Source organism: Lepidochelys kempii, chromosome 1 (assembly GCF_965140285.1).
Source record: "Lepidochelys kempii isolate rLepKem1 chromosome 1, rLepKem1.hap1, whole genome shotgun sequence".
NCBI classification, from domain to species: Eukaryota; Metazoa; Chordata; order Testudines; family Cheloniidae; genus Lepidochelys; species Lepidochelys kempii.
Genome location: NC_136380.1, coordinates 3,483,014 through 3,504,140, shown reverse-complemented (window position 1 = coordinate 3,504,140; position 21,127 = coordinate 3,483,014). Strand labels below are relative to the sequence as shown.

Below are 21,127 nucleotides of genomic sequence, written 5' to 3'. Positions count from 1 at the left end.
TCTAAACTAAACAGTCCCAGACTTTTCAGACTGTCTACATATGGCAGCCTCTCCCATTCTCGTAGCCTGTCTTGTCCTGAAAATCCCCTTTCTATCTGCTATGTCCTTTATAGAGACTGGGTGACCAAAACTGAGCACTTGTCCAGAGCAGGTTATTCTCCATCCCATTGCTTAGGTATGAGAACATTGTCTCTCTTTTCACCACTACTGCAAAGGAACAGGGGTTTCCGTGGAGCTTCTATCAATGACACCCAGGTCTTTTCCCTGACGTTTGTTCTAGTTGGGATGTTTCCACATGTACATGCTCTGCAAAGCTTTGTTTTTTTTTCCAGACTTAGATTTTGAGCAACCGGATAAATAGGAATCTCCCCACAGCATGGGCTCTCTAGCCTGGGATTCATTGCATTAAGGAACAATTATGGATAGCCAGTACCCACACTCCGGTTTCCTGCTGGTGCCTATTAAGGATTCCCACACCACAATGTGTCAGAATTATTGATGCATGGGGCACCATGAAACATGGAATTGGATTTGGAGAGTCAGTGTTTCATAATTCATTTTTCTGAATAATGAAAACATTATTTTTAGTGTGTGAAGGGCAACAAATCTGCTTCACCTATGAGAACAGTCCCCAGTACTGCATGTAGTGTCTAATATTAACACTGTCTCTCCATCAGGCATTTGTACTGTGACCATCACCCTAGAGCCTGGGCACATACAGGAAGTCTGGTGAATGTATGGTACGTGCAGGAGACACCATTCTGCCTCAGAGCTGGACACCTTCTCCCCTACTCCATGTCAGATTCCAACACAACTCACTTCACCAACCCCTCCACCTTCATCCTGCTGGGCATTCCTGGCCTGGAGGCAGCCCACGTCTGGATCTCCATCCCCTTCTGTGCCATGTACGCCATAGCTGTCTTGGGGAACTTCACCATCCTGTTCATAGTGAAGAGAAAGCCGAGCCTCCATGGGCCCATGTACTATTTCCTCTGCATGCTGGCCGTCACCGACCTGGTCCTGTCTACATCCATCCTCCCCAAAACGCTGAGCATCTTCTGGTTCAATTCCAGGGAAATAGATTTCAGTGCCTGCCTCACCCAGATGTACTTCCTTCACTGCTTTTTTGTGGTGGAGACTGGGATCTTTGTGGCCATGGCCTTGGATCGCTACGTGGCCATCTGCCATCCCCTGAGGCATTCCACCATCCTGACAAACCCTGTGGTGGCCAAGATCGGCCTGGCCGTGGTGCTGCGCGGTGGCATGCTCACACTGCCCTCGATCCTCCTGGCGAGGCAGTGGCCATATTGCGGAACCAACATCATCCCCCACACGCACTGCGAACACTTGGCTGTGGTGAAGCTGGCCTGCGCCAACACCCACGTCAGTAACTACTACGGCCTCTTTGTGGTATTCTGTGTGATGGGTCTGGATGTGATTTTTATCACCGTGTCCTATACCCAGATCATCAGGGCCATCTTCAGCCTCCCCACGAAGGACGCCTGGCTCAAGATTTTTGGAACCTGCAGCTCCCACCTCTCTGCCATCTTAGCCTTTTACATCCCTGGTCTCTTCTCTTTCCTCATGTACCATTCTGGCCTCAATTTGCCCCTGCATTTCCACATTCTCATTGCCAATATGTACCTCCTGGTGCCCCCCATGATAAACCCCATCATCTACGGGGTGAGGACCAAACAGAACCGGGACAGGCTTCTCCGGCTCATTACCCATAAAGGAACTAATTTTTTCTCTTTCTGCTTTGGCTCTCAGACCAAGTTCCATGCAGATCTGGGTGGTGAGCTGGTGCTGGGCCCTTTTCCCTGAATCACTTCCTGGTCAGTGAGAGACATTAAATAATTTCCTGATCTTAGTGTGCTTTGTCAGCGTGACAAACTGGGGAATCGGTCTGTGTACAACTCACTAACTCATAAGGTTGCCCCCTTTCTAATTTCTGGTAACTGGACCCCTGAGGTCCTGCCCCCTGCCCTGCCTCTTCCTCCAATGCCCAACTTCTGCTCTGCATCTCATCTCAAGGCTCCACCCACTTCTGCGCTTTTCCCCGCAAGGCGCTGACCCTCTCGCTTGCGCCTCTTCTCCACCCGTCACTCGCTGAGTCTCCCCCACCAGCTGAGTTCCCTCTGCTCTGGGGCTGAGACAGGATCTGCTGCAGCCTGACAAGGAGCCTGCAGTGAGTGCAGGAAGCACGCAGTGCTGGGCTCATCAAGCCAGTCGGGAGTGGGGAGGGAAGACAAGAAGCCGTATAAAAGCAGCTGAGGGTTGGGAGCAGGGTTGATTGGCAGGTGGGTGAGATTGTGCATCATACAGCTTGTAGGCCCTGAAGCTTGATTACAAAGTCCTGAGGGAAGAGACCGTTCTGTGACTTATTTCTTTAGCTTTCAGATCCCTTTTGTTCCTCCTGGCCGGGAGCCTGTAGCAGGCAGGATCCATGCAATGGTTATGGGCTGGGACCCCATTGCCCTGAGCCAGGCCTTGGGGTCCAGGCAAAGGATCAGTTTTGAAGATAGGTGGATAACAGCTAAGAAAGGCAGAAGGATCAGCCCCTGCATTAGCTGGGAAGGCAGGATGCTGGGCAGAGGCCGAGGTGATGTTGGTAGCTCACAGGGAGGGAGATAAACGGCACACCTGCCATTAGCCAGCTATTTACACACATACGCAGCACCTTCTCTGGAACTATAGGGCACCCATTGCCCAGGGGCTGAAGCTGAGCTTTGAAGCTGAGTCTAACATTGACTCTTCCTGACGCTTTTGATCATTACATCTAGAAGCTCTTTATCTAGACTGCTAGCAGTATTATCCCCGTGTTATGGACTGACTGAGCCACACAGTGGTAAAGTGGTTTACCCAAGGCCACACAGTGACTCGGCGGTAGGGCTGAGAATAGGAACCAGGAGTCCTGACCCCTCCAACACCACTGCTCTGGCCATAAACTGGCACTGGTCTTCTGATCCCAGTATGTCGCCATTAATCATAACTTCACACAAAGATGATACATGCATATAAACAGGATAGTCATACTTAGCAAATCAGAACTTTCCCATTGACATCTGACCGGACATACTGTGTACAATTTTGTTGCAATTGCATAACTGTAGGAGCAACAGTGATTTCTTAGGAATGTGTATCTCTGCAATATCGGCCCTGTTCTTGCCAGATTCTGTGAGCAGGTCCTGCTGTGACGTTATTGACATAAACGATGACTGTATAGATCATTGTTCAACCACTGTTATATATTTGCAGCAAATATTGTACAAACGTCATCATGTGAGGTGTCTATGAAAAGGTTATGATTTGCTGGTTATGTTTATGTGATCTGTATATGTGTAACATTTTTGTCATTGAAATTTTGAATATTGGCTATGTACTCGTATCTCAATGTGTATTGACTATAAGTAGTCTCAGTGAAGCATTTGCTCTTGAGAAAGGACTATTCCCAATAAGTGCCCAATCAAGAAACACTTAACTGACAATTTCAGAGTTTTTTGAGGGTGGGGGTGTGTGTGTGAGAAAACCTGGATCTGTGCTGGAAATGGCCCACCTTGATTATCATGCACATTGTAGGGAGAGTGGTCACTTTGGATGAGCTATTACCAGCAGGATAGTGAGTTTGTGTGTGTGGTTTTTGGGAGGGGGGTGAGGGGGTGAGAGAACCTGGATTTGTGCAGGAAATGGCCCAACTTGATTATCATGCCCATTGTGTAAAGAGTTGTCACTTTGGATGGGCTATCACCAGCAGGAGAGTGAATTTGTGTGGGGGGGTGGAGGGTGAGAAAACCTGGATTTGTGCTGGAAATGGCCCAACCTGATGATCACTTTAGATAAGCTATTACCAGCAGGACAGTGGGGTGGGAGGAGGAATTGTTTCATATTCTCTGTGTGTATATAAAGTCTGCTGCAGTTTCCACGGTATGCATCCGATGAAGTGAGCTGTAGCTCACGAAAGCTCATGCTCAAATAAATTGGTTAGTCTCTAAGGTGCTACAAGTCCTCCTTTTCTTTTAACTGACAATGAACTCTGAGAGACGCCAATCCACATCTGAGCTTTCCTGGGAATGTTCAAACTAACATGTAAACAATGGTGTGGGTCTGCAAACTATGTCATGCATGGACATGTGACTTGCCCATATGAGTCTAAGCTTCATCTTGCTGCAGTAATTTTCTACAGTAAGAACAAAAGAGGTCCTTCCATGGGCAGAGAATATAAAAGACCCTGAAAACCCCTCCATCTTGTCTTCAATCCTGCTTCTTGCCTCTGGAAGAACCTTGCTACAAACTGAAACTCTGAACAAAGGACTGAATGACCCATCCCAGCTGTGGATGTTCTCCAGAGACTTGATTTACACCTGCAGTTTATTCCATCACTGCTACAAGCCTAAACCAATAACTTTGCCATTACTGTATGTATTTGATTACATTTAACCAATTCTAGCTCGTATGTATATTTGTTTCTTTTTATGAATAAACCTTCATATTTTAGATTATAAAGGATTGGCAATAGCATGATTTGTGGGTAAGATCTGACTTGTATATTGACCTAGTTCTGGGGCTTGGTCCTTTGGGATCGGGAGAACCTTTTTTCTTTTACTGGTGTATTGGTTTTCATAACCATTCATCCCCATAATGAGTGGCCCTGGTGGTGATACTGGGAAACTGGAGTGTCGAAGGGAATTGCTTGAATGACTTCTCGTTAGCCAGTGGGGTAAAATCTAAGTCCTGTCTGTTTGGCTGGTTTGGTGTGCATTAATAGGACAGGAACTGCAGATTTGGGGTGTAACTGCCCTGCTCTAAGCAATTTATCCTGAACTGATACTCTCAGTTGTGTCCCTCCAGAGGCCACTTTGTTACAGCATCTAACAAGATCTCACCTGGATAGAAGAAAGGAGTAACTACATTCTAGATAAAGCCAGTTTCCCCAACTTATCTGAAGAGGGGTTGGCATGGAAGAAGTGGAACCTCCCCAGAAGAGGGAACAGAGAGAGAAGGGGTTGGTCCAGCCTCTTAAAAACACAGAGACTGGATGAGCCAGAAGAAGCTGGGGCAGGAGAGAGGCACAAAGGTGACAAAGGGAGCTCTTTGGTTGCAGGGCTGTGGCTGCAGCAGAGAGACAGACTCCAGCAGGAGGAGAATCCATGAGTTTCAGGAGGTGGGCCCTGGACACCCCAGAGGGCTCGGACAAAATCCCAAAGAATGCTCCAGGGTGGTGAGGACACAGAGACAAGGAATGGCATACAGGTGTTGTGTTTACCTGGATCTGGGGATCTCCTGTGCTGTCTAAAGTAGAGGAATTGTTTTAGCAACCCATTTTGCAAAGCCTGGGTCTGTTTGCTTTAGGAATTTTGTGCCCCAAAAGCAAGAAACTGGAAACAGAATGAGCCGAAGTGAGAGCTCTGGGAATGGTGTGCTCAAGAAGTTGGAGAGTCTGGGTGAGCAGAGCAAAAACTAGTTTCAGGGCCTTGGCATGCAGGTCTCCAATTCCAGAGGGAGGCTATAGAAAGGAAGCTGCACTCTGAGAGTGAGCCTAGAAAGACAGACACAGACACATGCTGCTCCAATTCAAAAGCACATGAGTCCAGTGTGTGGGACCCAAACACACCTGCGTGGTGGGTGTCCACCTGCGGGAGATTAAGCAAGACTGTGACAGCAAACCTGGAGCTGCTACATGGATACTAGGGGACTGCGTGTGGAAGGGAAGTGGGGCTGGGTGGGGAGGTGTTCATAAGATGTCATCTTCACCCAAATGTGGCCAATTCTCCTCTGCCCTCGGTGTTTCCGTGAGTGGTATGGTTCCTGGCCTGATCCAGCCAGAATCCCTGAAGGAAATGTTTCCTGAACCAGGAAGTGCTGGTTTGGGGTCAGGGAGATGATTTGTCTCTCCCTTGGATTGTACTCCTCAGAATGGGTTCCGTCTCTCTGCCACTTGTAACATGCATAGAATCCTATGTGGCAGTTACAAATTATTACACTGTTATTCCATCAATTTCAGTGGCAATTGCAGGTGAAGCACTGAGAATCACTGCATCTGAGAGCTGATCTGGCTGGGCAAGCGGCAGTGTGCATTACTCTGGTTATTGATCCAGGTAAAGTTACCCTGGCCTTTGCTATCAAGCAGCCTGCAGTTGCAAACTGCAACCAGCCTCGGTATTAACTTGCCTGGAGGGATTGCTGCGCAGGTGGCAGCTTCATGTACAGGGCTGGATGCTGCTCGACTGATGTGGGCGTTCGTAGAGTAGCAGCTGCTGCCCTCTTCCCTTCTGCACCCTTTGTGGGGATTTCGTGGAAGCAGACTTGCTACAAAGCTGCAGATCTACAGCACAACGGGTACCCCAGCTCCTGTTGATGGAAGCGAAATGGGGGGGGCTGAGGAAGGCTGAGGAACTCTGGGCTGACATTTGCTATGCTCATGGTCTCCAGCAGCTGGTCTGTATCAAGGGGTAGCACAAGATCAGGAGTCAGCATATGTTGAACCCAGCAAGCGCCCTCATCAGCTGTGTCAGTTTTGGCAGCTTTCAAGCTGGGGACACATTACGAGAGTGAAAGACCAGGAATTCTGAAGTGGGCATACTGAGAAATGCCACTACAAGGCCAGTGATCATGTTTGTGCCAAACTTCGGTGGTACAGTAAGACTGCCACTGCGTGAATATACAACCTGACCACCTTGAGATCTTTCCAGAGATCTATCTGCACAGCGCTCGGTTTGCAAGGAGGCTACGTTCCTTTGGAATTTGCCATGAAGATGATGATGATGATGACTGACCAGAGGAATAGCTCCCCAGATACTGTGGCAAAAGATCTATTGACCCAGTCATGTGTGTGACGTTGAGGTCTGATGAACAGAAAGAGCTGGTGACACACACTGAACAAGGAAAGTGAGAGGGACATTTTTAGGTCTTATGCATGCGATGCATAGCAGGGAAAACACTCTTTCATTTTCCTTTGCTCTGTACCTTGGCTTTCTTTCCTCATGTGGTACAGAGCAGAATGCAGTCTTTTTCAGGGCATGGATGTATGTCTTATATAAAAGTACAAAAGTAGATCTCAAGGAGCTGTAGTTCTATAGATATATTGCTCTGACATGTTGTACCCCAAAGTAACAGCCTGGCAACCCCATATTCACCACTGTTATATAATTGCAACAAAGCTTGTACACAATATGTCATGTGAGGTGTCAATGGAAAAGTTATGGTTTGCTGAAGGTGATTATCCTATTTGTATGCATGTCTCATTTTTTGTAGCTGAAGTTACGAATATTGACTATGTACCTGTATTTCAAATGTGTTTCCTTCTGTGGTAACTCCCACAAGGTAGTTTACATCCAGTCTAGCCAGCACATTGTCAATGGATTATTCAAGTTGATGGCCTGTCAATGAACACAGTGGGCCATGGAAGAAGCTTTGTTAGAGAGCTTATTCCTTCACTCTCCCACTTCCCTGGTCCTTCTCGCATGAACACAGAGCAACAATACCCGAAGTCCGAAGGTGCAAACAATTCAATGTTTATTGGGGTGAACTTCCAGCAAGCTTAAATACAAGTTCCTTTTTCCTTATTTTCGAATCCCAACTTACTTCCTGTTTGCCCCTAATTTATATAGTAATATTCTTAGTTATACCTTAACCAATCATTCTACTGAAATTTAACTAACCAATCCTAACATATTGTAACATGATTAGCTAACCAATTATATCCCACCACCTTAATTAGTTTACACCCAGCAAAATTAATTATACAGCAGACAGAAACAATCACAGAACCAGACAGAGATGATACAGACAAACAATAGCAAAGTGGGAACTATAATGACAAAACAATACAGAAGTGAGGATTTCACATCCCAGCTATTGATAAGTGAGTTCTTGCCAGACAGGATGCTATCAAACTAAGTTTCCTTTTACATTTTCTAGGCACTTCCCTTTCTCTGGAGGTGATAGGAATACAATCCTGTCCTGATAGTGCCTAACAGCCCAATAGCACCTTATTTCAATGTGACTAGTTTGGAATGTGAGGATGTGACCGGTCGCTTCCCAGCTTATGGCTGCCTCTGCTGCTTAGCCAAAGGCCTTAGCCTAAGAACAGGGCCTCAGACTGTCACAGTAAGAGAAGGCCCTTACACCGGCAGACAGTGATTTTGATTCTTTCTTTTATACCTCTAGAACTAGCCAAGTAATAAGAATACCCCTAAATTCTTAAAGTACAGGCCTTTACAGACAGGCCTGAATATCTATATCCTAACAAGCTTATTCACACCTGATGGGATTTTATAGAGATGTCCTAGCTAGAACATGGGTAATGGCCCCTGTTATGACTCATTGAAACATGCAAGGGCATGTGATCAGCTCATGTGACACTGGACTCCATCTTGTGCCTGGACATTTCCATTAACTGTGCTGGGATTTTTGTTTGGGACAATGAAGTTCCCTCTACGTGGCAGAAGCTATAAAAGGGAGAAGAGACATCACCAGTTGCTGTCACTGCCCTCACAATGGAACACTTGAAAACACAGCTAGAGGGAAAAGACTTTGACTAGTGAGGTGGTCCCAGGATGAAAAGGAGAAATCCTGGAGTGTTTATAGAAGATTGGTGAACTTTTTGTGTCATCAGGATGAGACACTGTTTGATTCAAATACTGTCTAGTTTATAGAACTCAGATTGTGATTTTGCTTTATTTCTTAGGTAATCTACTTTGATCTGTATGCTATTACTTAGAATCACTTAAAATCAATTTTTTCGGTAGTTAATATATCTGTGTTGTGTTTTTTACCAAAAACAATTTTTGGTTTGAAGTGTAAACGGAAAACTGTTCAAGAACAGGAGCTGGTATCCCCATATCGAGGGAGGGGAGACTGGTTAATAAACTTACACAGGTCAGGCTTCTGATCAGGACAAGATGGTACAGCTCTGAGGTCATATGCTGGGGATATGGGGGAAATTGGCTGGAGCATCTTTATTGTTGGTTCCTGAGTGACTGGCAAAAACATTCCTGTCACGCTACGGGGTGTGTCCCTTCCTCTGTGGAGAAATAAGTGGTTCGGGACTATTTAGAAAAGCTGGACGAGCACAAGTCCATGGGGCTGGATGCGTTGCATCCGAGAATGCTAAAGGAGTTGGCGGCTGTGATTGCAGAGCCATTGGCCATTATCTTTGAAAACTCATGTCAATCGGGGGAGGTCCCTGACAACTGGAAAAAGGCTAATGTAGAGCCCATCTTTAAAAAAGGGACCAAGGAAGATCCGGGGAACTACAGGCCAGTCAGCCTCACCTCAGTCCCTGGAAAAATCATGGAGCAGGTCCTCAAGGAATCAATTCTGAAGCACTTTCACGGATTCCCCAAGGGCAAGTCATGCCTGACTAATCTAATTGCCTTCTATGATGAGATAACTGGCTCTGTGGATGAGGGGAAAGCAGTGGATGTGTTATTCCTTGATTTTAGCAAAGCTTTTAATACGGTCTCCCACAGTATTCTTGCCAGCAAGTTAAAGAAATATGGGCTGGATGAATAGACTATAAGGTGGATAGAAAGCTGACGAGATTGTTGGGCTCAATGGGAAGTGATCAATGGCTCCATGTCTAGTTGGCAGCCGGTATCAAGAGGAGTGCCCCAAGGGTTGGGCCTGGAGCCGGTTTTCTTCAACATCTTCATTAATGATCTGGAGGATGGTGTGGATTGCACCCGCAGCAAGTTTGCAGATGACACTAAACTGGGAGGAGAGGTAGATACGCTGGAGGGCAGGGATAGGATACAGAGGGACCTAGACAAATTGGAGGATTGGGCCAAAAGAAATCTGATGAGGCTCAATAAGGATAAGTGAGGGGTCCTGCACCTAGGACGGAAGAATCCCATGCACCGCTACAGGCTAGGGACTGAATGGCTCGGCAGCATTTCTGCAGAAAAGGACCTAGGGGTGACAGTGGATGAGAAGCTGGATATGAGTCAACAGTATGCCCTTGTTGCCAGGAAGGCCAATGGCATTTTGGGATGCATAAGTAGGGGTATTGCCAGCAGATCGAGGGATGTGATCATTCCCCTCTATTCGACATTGGTGAGGCCTCATCTGGAGTACTGTGTCCAGTTTTGGGCCCCACACTACAAGAAGGATGTGGAGAAATTGGAAAGAGTCCAGTGGAGGGCAACAAAAATGATCAGGGGACTAGAACACATGACTTATTAAGAGGGGCTGAGGGAACTGGGATTGTTTAGCCTGCAGAAGAGAAGAATGAGGGGGGATTTGATAGCTGCTTTCAACTATCTGAAAGGGGGTTCCAAAGAGGATGGCTCTAGACTGTTCTCAGTGGTACCAGATGACAGAAGAAGAAACAATGATGCCAAGTTGCAGTGGGGGAGGTTTAGATGGGATATTAGGAAACACTATTTCACTAGGAGGGTGGTGAAGCACTGGAATGGGTTACCTAGGGAGGTGGTGGAATCTTCTTCCTTTGAGGTTTTTAAGGTCAGGCTTGACAAAGCCCTGGCTGGGATGATTTAATTGGGATCTGTCCTGCTTTGAGCAGGGGGTTGGACTAGATGACCTCCTGAGGTCCCTTCCAACCCTGATATTCTATGGTTCTTTCATTCCTGAGAATGTTTGTGTGAGTGCAGGACCTGGAGGGGTTTGCAGCTTTTCACATTATCACTGTGTGAGACGGGGCCCAGACTGGTATGCCAGAGGGCTCAGTGGCACTCCAGTTCCAGTTCCAGGATGCACCCTGGGGAAGTCTGTCACAATGGCATAGCAAGCAGTGTGAAATGCACAATTTGTTGTTCTGAGAGAGATGTGCACTTGATACAAGGGTGTGGAGATTTTAAGTGAGACGTTAAGTGTGGTTGCTGTAAGTCAGTCAAAGAGGTTACCAGTTTGTTCCTTCCTGTTTCTTATTTCAGGAAAGCAAAGTAGGGACAAAAAGCAGTAAGATGAGGGATAACATAGGAGAATTTTGCAAAAAGAAAAGGAGGACTTGTGGCACCTTAGAGACTAACCAATTTATTTGAGCATGAGCTTTCGTGAGCTACAGCTCACTTCATCAGATGCATGCCGTGGAAACTGCAGCAGACTTTATATATACACAGAGAATATGAAAAAATACCTCCTCCCACCCCATTGTCCAGCTGGTAATAGCTTATTTTGGAGCTCAGGCAGGGAGCAGCTGCCAGAGGAGACTGAACACAGGAGGGTTATGGAACTAAGCGACAGGAAACTGAGGAGAAAGAGGGAGAGCAGAAACACCAATTGGACTTGCTCGAAAAGGAGAACCAGAACCCTCCCACTCCAGTGATTTCCACCTCTCCAAAAATCCACAGATGGGAACAGCTCTGTCCTGCATACAATGAGGCAGGTGATATTGCTGACTAGATTCATAGATACTAAGGTCAGAAGGGACCATTATGATCATCTAGTCTGACCTCCTGCACAACGCAGGCCACAGAATCTCACCCACCCACTCCTGCGAAAAACCTCTCACCTATGTCTGAGCTATTGAAGTCCTCAAATCATGGTTTAAAGACTTCAAGGAGCAGAGAATCCTCCAGCAAGTGACCCGTGCCCCATGCTACAGAGGAAGGCGAAAAACCTCCAGGGCCTCTTCCAATCTGCCCTGGAGGAAAATTCCTTCCTGACCCCAAATATGGCGATCAGCTAAACCCTGAGCATATGGGCAAGATTCACCAGCCAGATACTACAGAAAATTCTTTCCTGGGTAACTCAGATCCCACCCCATCTAACATCCCATCACAGGCCATTAGGCCTATTTACCATGAATATTTAAAGATCAATTAATTACCAAAATCATGTTATCCCATCATACTATCTCCTCCATAAACTTATCGAGTTTAATCTTAAAGCCAGATAGGTCTTTTGCCCCCACTGCTTCCCTTGGAAGGCTATTCCAAAACTTTACTCCTCTGATGGTTAGAAACCTTCATCTAATTTCAAGTCTTAACTTCCTGCCTTTGAGATGCTGTGTCTGATTCATTAGATTCATAAGTATACACTTGGATTGAGGTTGTGAATGAAATAGGGGACAGACTTGTTGAAAGTCTCTGGGTAAGGATAAAGGGGGTGAAAAAAGGGTGATATCATGTGTGATACAGCAGGGCAGGAAGCAGTGGGAGAGTAATCGGGGGGAGATATACAAGTCCTAGGCTAATTAAGATGTGGTTCCCTGTAGACAAGGGAGGGTTGCTACAGGTTAATTGGATCACCAGTAGTCAGTTAAGGCCCTGCCAGGAATCTAATAAAAATATCCAGCTTCAGGCAGACAGCATGGTAAGATGAAGGAGAGAGGACTGGAGTTTGGAGATGTGTTGCTGACAATTGAAAGAGCAGAGAACTGGAGGAAAGGAGACCCTTCCCCAGCAGGGTAGGAAGTCTCCCTCTCCTAGCATCAAGGACCGAGATTAACCCTACCCGGGAGGGAAGAGGGTAATAGACCCACAGGGGTTGAGAGTGGCTGGGGCTCAGAGTGAGGAGCAAACCCAGAACCCTTCACCACTTCCCTCCTCTTCCACCTTCCTGGGCCACTAGTGGAAAGCGTCCCAGAAAAAGTGGAAAGTAGGACAAATTGCAAAGATAAATATAAACAAATAACAAAAGTATGTAGGGACAAAATTAAAAGGCCAAGGCACAAAATGAGACCAAACTAGCTGGAGTAATAAAGGGTGAGAAGAAAACAGTCTACAAATGCATTAGAAGCAATAGAAAGACCAAGTACAGGGTAGTGCCGTTACTCAATGAGGAGGGAAAATGTGGAAATGGTAGAGGTGCTTGATGACTTCTTTGTTTCGGTTTTCACCAAGAAGGTTGGTGGCAACTGGATGTCTAACATAGTGAATGACAATGAAAATAAGGTAGGATCAGAGGCTAAAATGGGAAAAGAACAAGTTAAAATTTAATTACACAAATTAGGTGTCTTCAAATGCCCAGGGCCTGATGAAATGCATGCTAGAATACTCAAGGAGCTGACTGAGGAGACATCTGAGCCAGTAACAATTATCTTTGAAAAGTCATGGAAGATGGGAGAGATTCCAGGAGACTGGAAAAGGACATTTATAGTGCTGTGACGATGCTGCCCTTGGTGGGACACAACTGAGAGTATTAGTTCAGGACAAATTGCTTAGAGCAGGGAAGTTACACCCCAAATCTGCAGTTCCTGTCCTATTAAGGCAAACCAAACCAGCCAAACAGACAGGACTTAGGTTTTACCCCACTGGCTAATGAGAAGTCATTCAAGCAATTCCCTTTGACACGCCAGTTTCCCAGTATCACCACCAGTGCCAGTCGTTATGAGGATGAATGGTTATGAAAATCAAAACCCCAGGATAAGAAAAAAGATTCTCTCAATCCCAAAGGACCAAGCCCCAAGAGCAGGTCATACACAAATCAGATCTTACCCACAAATTATGCTGTTGCCAATCCTTCAGAATCTAAAATCTAAAGGTTTAGTCATAAGAGGAAAAAGATAGAGATGAGAGCTAGAATTGGTTAAATGTAATCAAATACATACAGCAATGGCAAAGTTCTTGGTTCAGGCTTGTAGCAATGATGGAACAAACTGCAGGTTCCAATCAAGTCTCTGGAGCACATCCACAGCTGGGATGGATCATTCAGTCCTTTGTTCAGAGTTTCAGTTTGTAGCAAGCTTCCTCCAGAAGTAAGAAGCAGGATTGAAGACAAAATGGAAATGAGGCAGCTGCCTTTTATAGTCTCTTCCAGGTGGAAAGACACCCCAGTTGCTGGCACCCAGTGCCGAGAGGCTGAACAACAGCTTGAGTTGGTTCGTTACCCGGTGTGCTACACCCAATAATCATAACGGGGTGGAGAAGCAGAAAAGTTTATATGCAGCTGCAAAAAGGTACAGGGAGAATAAAATCTCAAATCCTGCACACAGAGCAGGAAGTTACACAGGCTTTTATACATCCTTTTTCCCAGCATACTTATCCAATAGCAAGCTGCCCCAAGTATCCATATAGCCAGCCAATCCAGTTCCCAGCTAGTTCCCTGATTCTCTGTATCATTTGTTAAACTATACATAAAGCTGCTTTATTCAGCATTGTTCTTCCATATCTCCCCTGTTTGGCCTTGCTTAGTTTCAGGCAGTCTGACTCTGCAACATACTGTTGCAGATTCTCAGCATAACTGCTGCGAGTGCCTCTAGGCAGGAGGGGGGGCCAAGGACACCTGGGCCTAGTGCGAGGGGGCTTCATTGACACTCGTGGTCTTCCATCCCCTCGAGTTACCTAGTGGCCATGCCCCAGTGTCCCCAACACCCCTTTGTTCTTACTGTGGAAAATTACAGCAGCAAGATGGCGCTTGGAGTCACATGGGCAAGTCACATGTCCATGCATGACATAGTTTGCAGACCCACACCATTGTTTACATGTTAGTTTGAACATTCCCAGGAAAGCTCAGATATGGATTGGCGTCTCTCAGAGTTCATTGCCAGTTAAGTGTTTTTTGATTGGGGACTTACTGAGAATTGTCCTTTTTGAAGAAGCTGACCAAATGCTTCACTGAAGCTACTTTCAATCAAAACACATTGATATACAAGTACATAGCCAATATTCAAAACTTCAACTACAAAAACGGTACACATGTACAGAGAGCATAAACATAACCGGAAAATCATAACCTTTTCATAGACACGTTACACAACAACCTTTGTACAAAATTTGCTTCAAATGTCTAACAGTTGCAACAGTGATCTATACGGTCAAAGGTTATGTCAGTAACGTCAAAACTGCCAATCTATAAAAAGGGAAATAAGGACAAACTGGGGAATTACAGAGCAGTCAGCTTAACTTCTTTACCTGGAAAGATAACGGAGCAAATAATTAAGCAATCAATTTGCAAACATCTAGAAGATAATAAGGTAATAAATAACAATCAGCATGGATTTGTCAAGAACAAATCATTTCAAACCAACCTAATAGCTTTATTTGACAAGGTAAAAGCCTTGTGGATGGGGGGAAGTGGTAGATGTGGTCTATGTTGATTTTAGTAAAGCTTTTCATACTGTCTCGCATTAACTTATCATAAACAAATTAGGGAAATTCAACCTAGATGGAGCTACTATAATGTGGGTGCAAAACTGTTTGGAAAAGCATTTCCAGAGAGTAGTTATTAGGGGTCCAAAGTCAAGCTGGAAGGGCATAACGAGTGAGGTCTGGCAGGGATCAGTTCTGGGTCTGGGTCTGTTCAATATCTTCATCAAGGATTTAGATAATGGCAATGAGAGTACACTTATGAAGTTTACATATGATACCAAGCTGGGAGGTGTTGCAAGTGCTTTGGAGGCTCGGATTATCATTCAAAACCATCTGGACAAACTGGAGAAATGGTCTGAAGTAAATAGGATGAAATTAAATAAGGAGAAATGCCAAGTACTCCACTTAGGAAGGAACAATTAATTGCACACATACAAAATGGGCTAAAATCCACTTTATCAGATGCATGGAGTGGAAAATACAATAGGAAGATATATATATATATATATATATATATATATATATATATATATATATATATATATATATATATATATATATATATACAGTACATGAAAAGATGGGGGTTGCCTTACCAATTCTAATGAGACAATTCAATTAAAGTGGGCTATTATTAACGTGAGGAAAAATTACTTATGTAGTGGTAATCAGGGTGGCCCATTTCAAACAGTTGAGAAGTAAGGGGAAATTAGCATGGGGAAATTAGTCTTTAGTTTTTGTAGTGACCCATCCATTCCCTGTCTTTATTCACATACACTTTGCTTCTCTACAGAGGAAAAAGGACATTAAACTATCTAAATCCTACATGACACAAGGAGCCACAACAGTGGTTCCCTTAACTCACCCAACTCACCCAGCTATACCCTTAGTCTGGTAAAAGAGTCTGTCCTATCTCGGGGCCTCTCCTTCTGCCCAACCATCCCCACAAACATGATACAGTTCTGCGGTTACCTAGAATCCTACTTTTGACATCTCTGACTCAAGGAATATTTCCAACACACCACTGAACAACATACTAACCCACAGAAACCTTCCTACCAACATTACAAAAAGAAGGATTCTGCGTGGACTCCTCCTGAAGGTCGAAACAACAGACTGGATTTCTACATAGAGTGTTTTCGCTGACATGCACGGGCTGAAATTGTGAAAAAGCAGCATCACTTGTCCCATAACCTCAGCCATGCAGAACACAATGCCATCCACAGCCTCAGAAACAACTCTGACATCATAATCAAAAAGGCTGACAAAGGAGGTGCTGTCATCATCATGAATAGGTCGGAATATGAACAAGAGGCTGCTAGGCAGTTCTCCAACACCACTTTCTACAGGCCATTATGCTCTGATCCCACTGAGAGTTGCCAAAAGAAACTACACCATCTGCTCAAGAAACTCCCTGAAAAAGAACAGGAACAAATCTACACAGACACACCCCTGGAACCCTGACCTGGGATATTCTATCTGCTACCCAAGATCCATAAACCAGGGAATCCTGGATGCCCCATCATCTCAGGCATTGGCACCCTGACAGCACGATTGTCTGGCTATGTAGACTCTCTCCTCAGGCCCTAAGCTACCAGCACTCCCAGCTGTCTTTGAGACACCACTGACTTCCTGAGGAAACTACAATCCATTGGTGATCTTCCTGATAACACCATCCTGGCCACTATGGATGTAGAAGCCCTCTACACCAACATTCCACACAAAGATGGACTACAAGCCGTCAAGAACACTATCCCCGATAATGTCACGGCTAACCTGGTGGGTGAACTTTGTGACTTTGTCCTCACCGACAACTATTTCACATTTGGGGACAATATATACCTTCAAATCAGCGGCACTGCTATGGGTACCCACATGGCCCCACAGTATGCCAACATTTTTATGGCTGACTTAGAACAACGCTTCCTCAGCTCTCGTCCCCTAACGCCCCTACTCTACTTCTGCTACATTGATGACATCTTCATCATCTGGACCCATAGCAAGGAGGCTCTTGAGGAATTCCACCAGGATTTCAACAATGTCCACCCCACCATCAACCTCAGCCTGGACCAGTCCACACAAGAGATTCACTTCCTGGACACTACGGTGCTAATAAGCAATGGTCATATAAACACCACCCTATACCGGAAACCTACTGACTGCTATACTTACCTACATGCCTCCAGCTTTCATCCAGATCACACCACATGATCCGTTTTCTACAGCCAAGCTCTACGATACAACCGCATTTGCTCCAATCCCTCAGACAGAGGCAAACACCTACAGGATCTCTATCAAGCATTCTTGAAACTAAAATACCCACTGGGGAAGTGAAGAAACAGATTGACAGAGCCAGAAGAGTACCCAGAAGTCACCTACTACAGGACAGGCCCAACAAAGAAAGTAACAGAACGCCACTAGCCATCACTTTCAGCCCCCAACTAAAACCTCTCCAGTGCATCATCGAGGATCTATAACCTATCCTGAAGGACGATCCCTCACTCTCACAGACCTTGGAAGACAGACCAGCTTGAAGCAAATACTCACCAGCAACCACACACCACACAACAAAAACACTAAACCAGGAACCAAACCTTGCAAGAAACCCTGGTGCCAACTCTGTCCATATATCTGTTCAAGGGACACCATCATAGGACCGAAACACATCAGCCACACCATCAGGGGCTCATTCACCAGCCAGTGTGATATATGCCATCATGTGCCAGTAATGCCCCTCTGCCATGTGCATTGGCCAAAATGAACAGTCTCTATGCAAAAGAATAAATGGACCACAAATTAGACGTCAAGAATTATAACATTCAAAAACCAGTCGGAGAACACTTCAGCGTCCCTGGACACTCAATAACAGACATAAAAGAGGCAATTCTTCAACAAAAAAACCTTCAAAAAGAGACTCCAACGAGAAACTGCAGAACTCGAATTAATTTGAAAACTGGACACCATCAAATTAGGCCTGAATAAAGACTGGGAGTTGATGGGTCATTACACAAACTAAAAACTAATTCCCCCATGCTAATTTTCCCCCGTACTGTTACTCACACCTTCTTTTCAACTGTTTTTAATGGGCCACCCTGATTACCACTACAAAAGTGATTTTTTTTCTCCGTTGATAATAGCCCACTTTAATTGAATTGTCTCGTTAGAATTGGTAAGGCAACCCCCATCTTTTCATGTACTGTGTATATATATCTTCCTATTGTATTTTCCACTCCATGTATCTGATGAAGTGGATTTTAGCCCACGAAAGCTTATGCCCAAATAAATTGGTTAGTTTCTAAGGTGCCACAAGTACTCCTCGTTGTTTTTGCTGATACAGACTAACACAGTTACCACTCTGAAACCTGTAACTATTTACCAGTATTTCAAATATGTTTGCTCCTGGGTAGCACCCACAATATAGTTTACATCCAGTCTAGCCAGCACATTGTAGATGTACCATTCAGGGTAATGGCCCATTAAGAAACACAATAGGCCTTAGAAGAAGTTTATCCGCACCTGACCGACTGTACTGTGTACATTCTAGCCAGGACATGAGTAATGGCCCCTGCTATGGCTCATTGAAGCGTGTAAGGGCATGTGATTAGCTCATGTGACACTGGACTCCATCTTGTTCCTGCACTTACCCACTAATTGTGCAGGGGGCTTTTGCTTAGAAAAATGAAGTTCCCTCCACATGGCAGAAGCTATAACAGGGGGAAGCGACATCATAACTTGGCCTCACTTCTCCCACAATGCAACACCCAGAAACAGGAACAAGGACTGAACTGTGGCTGTGGTCCCAGGCTGAAGGGGTTTCTAGCCTGTGTATGGAAGACTGGTGGGCTGTTTGTCCCATCAGGGTAAGACACTTCTTGATTCAAATCCTGTCTAGTGTATAGAACATACGTTGCAATTTAGTTTATTTCTGAGGTAACAAACTTTGATCTGTATGCAATTACTTAGTCACTTAAAATCTATCTTTCTGTACTGAATAAATCTGTTCTCTCTATATTTTTTTTTTCCTAAAACAGTGTGTTGTTTGAAATACAAAAGGGAAATCTCCTCAGGAAATGGAGTTGGTGGATTGTCTTCTCCACATTGCGGGAGGGGCAGACTGGGTAATAAACTTACACTGGTCAGTCTTCTGACAAGGGCAAGACAGTGCAGCTCTGGGGTCCTAGGCTGGGGAACTGAGAGGAACTGGCTAGAGCCTCACTATTGTTGGTTCATGAGTGGCTCGTGAAAGCAGTCACGTAACTGCAGCTGGGTGTGTCCCTGTCTGTGTATGGCTGTTGAAAATGCAAAACCTGGAGAGGATAACAGCTTCCCATAGCCTCACAGTGTGAGAGGGAGCCCAGATGGGGATATCAGAGGACTCAGCGGTATTCCAGTTCCAGGTTACACCCCAGGGAACTTTGTCACACCCACCCAACGAACAGGCCCTCCTAAAACATGAGTCCATTTCCCTCTTGTCATGCACTCAGTTACTGATGGAGAGATGGTGCTTGCAATAGATAAGTCAGGACTCATGAGTTCTGTCTGTCATTCTCTGTGGGACGTTTGCCAAGTCACATCTCCCTTTGCCTGAATTTACCTACCTGTATAATGATAGGGACTTTACGTAGCTAAATGTTTTCAAGATCCGTCAGTGAAAGGTGCTGCACAGTATGATGATAGTTCTTGATGAGAATTACTGATCTCAGATCCCTTAGTGGCAGCCCTGTGTGCCTGCAGAAAGTGCTCATGTCTCCCTTCAGTCATCTGTCTCTAGATCTGTCAGTCTATTATCTACCAAGCCATCCTGGGAATTTACAGGGTATCAGACTCTACGGAGGCAAAGGCATTATCCCTAGTTTTCTTCCTAATCAACTTTAATCTTTAAATATACACAACTACACAGAGCAGCCAATTCCTCTCTGACTCAGCGGAGACCCCCACAGTTCTCATCTCCCTTTGGGAAGGTCCCTTAATTACTGTTTACTCCTAAAGCTGGAAAAAAACACAGAAGTGCAGGCGTGAAAAGAAAGACATTAGCTAAAGTGTCTCCAGTCTCCAGCCTGTTTACATCCAAATGCCGCTTCGCCCCTCGAGGCTGAGCACCCCCCTGGGATTGCACAGAGCTCTATTATAAACGGTGCATGCCCCGTGTCAGCTCTCGGCGCGGGACGCTGCTGCAGACGCTGGGGTGAGAGAGGTGTGGGACACGGCTACCTGCAGGGGATTCCCAGGGAAGACACCTCAATCTCACAATTCACAGGTATGTATCTCTTGCTGAAGAGCTCATCTACTCGACAAACCCAGTGCAACGTGGGTGCGATGGGATTGCAAATAAGTCTGTTCTCCTTTCTGCTCTGCACAGCCATTAAACACCCCAGGGCCCTTGCCACAGGGGTGAGTTTCCTCCAGTATGACTGTCCAAAATATCATTCCTTTTTGTGAACTCCCACCTGCCCCTGCCAATGGCCTCAAGCCCCGAGGTGGCTGTGGTTTACTGGCACAGTGAATCTTTCGTGATGAAATGTGTTAGTAGATGTACAATACAAGGCCAGATTCGGAGGCCATGCCCTGTATTTTGCTCAGGCCCCACTGAAGCAAAATTCCCCTTGGAGTAAGAACTGAGTAAAGACCTCGGGAGTCAGCTGTGTTAATGCACAGGGGCTGTCACCTCCTTCTCTTGCAATATAGGGCTGTAGCTGTTAACAGGGGTGGGGGTGCGTGGACTGTTACCAGACTTTTGTCTGCTGCAAAGCATTGAGGTGGAAAGGCACCTCACTGGAATAATTATGAGAATTTTTCAACTTGGGCAAGACATCTTCTCTCCTAGCTTCATTCAAGTCGTCAGCTGAATTGTTCTGCCTGAAACTTTCAAAACACAGTTCAGCCAGAAACAGACAACCGGCATTGCAATTATAAGTCCAAACCGTTAAAGTTTGGCAAACTTATAAACAAAAGAAAATGACGTCTCCTAATTGAAGGGGTCAGAGAGCCTTAACTAAGGGTGCCAGCAGAATCATCTGCAATGGCCAATCCATTTGTGAGTCCCATTCAGCTAAGCTCTTTGCTCCAATAATGTCAATGGCAAGGAGTTCCACAGGACAAATATGGATTATGTAAACAATTTTCTTTTATCGGTGGTA

General features: G+C 45.4%; 1 protein-coding gene across 1 annotated transcript; it reads left to right on the top strand.

Annotated features, from left to right (window-relative positions):
* The first annotated feature begins 795 nt into the window (after positions 1-795).
* Positions 796-1,824, top strand: LOC140905078 (olfactory receptor 52R1). Its single transcript, XM_073327693.1, has one exon. It carries the CDS (start codon positions 796-798, stop codon positions 1,822-1,824), a length of 1,029 nt encoding a protein of 342 aa, XP_073183794.1.
* The last annotated feature ends 19,303 nt before the right edge of the window (positions 1,825-21,127 follow it).

Excerpts from the sequence above, each read along its gene's own strand:
- LOC140905078 (XM_073327693.1), top strand. The coding sequence starts at position 796 with ATGTCAGATTCCAACACAACTCACTTCACCAACCCCTCCACCTTCATC.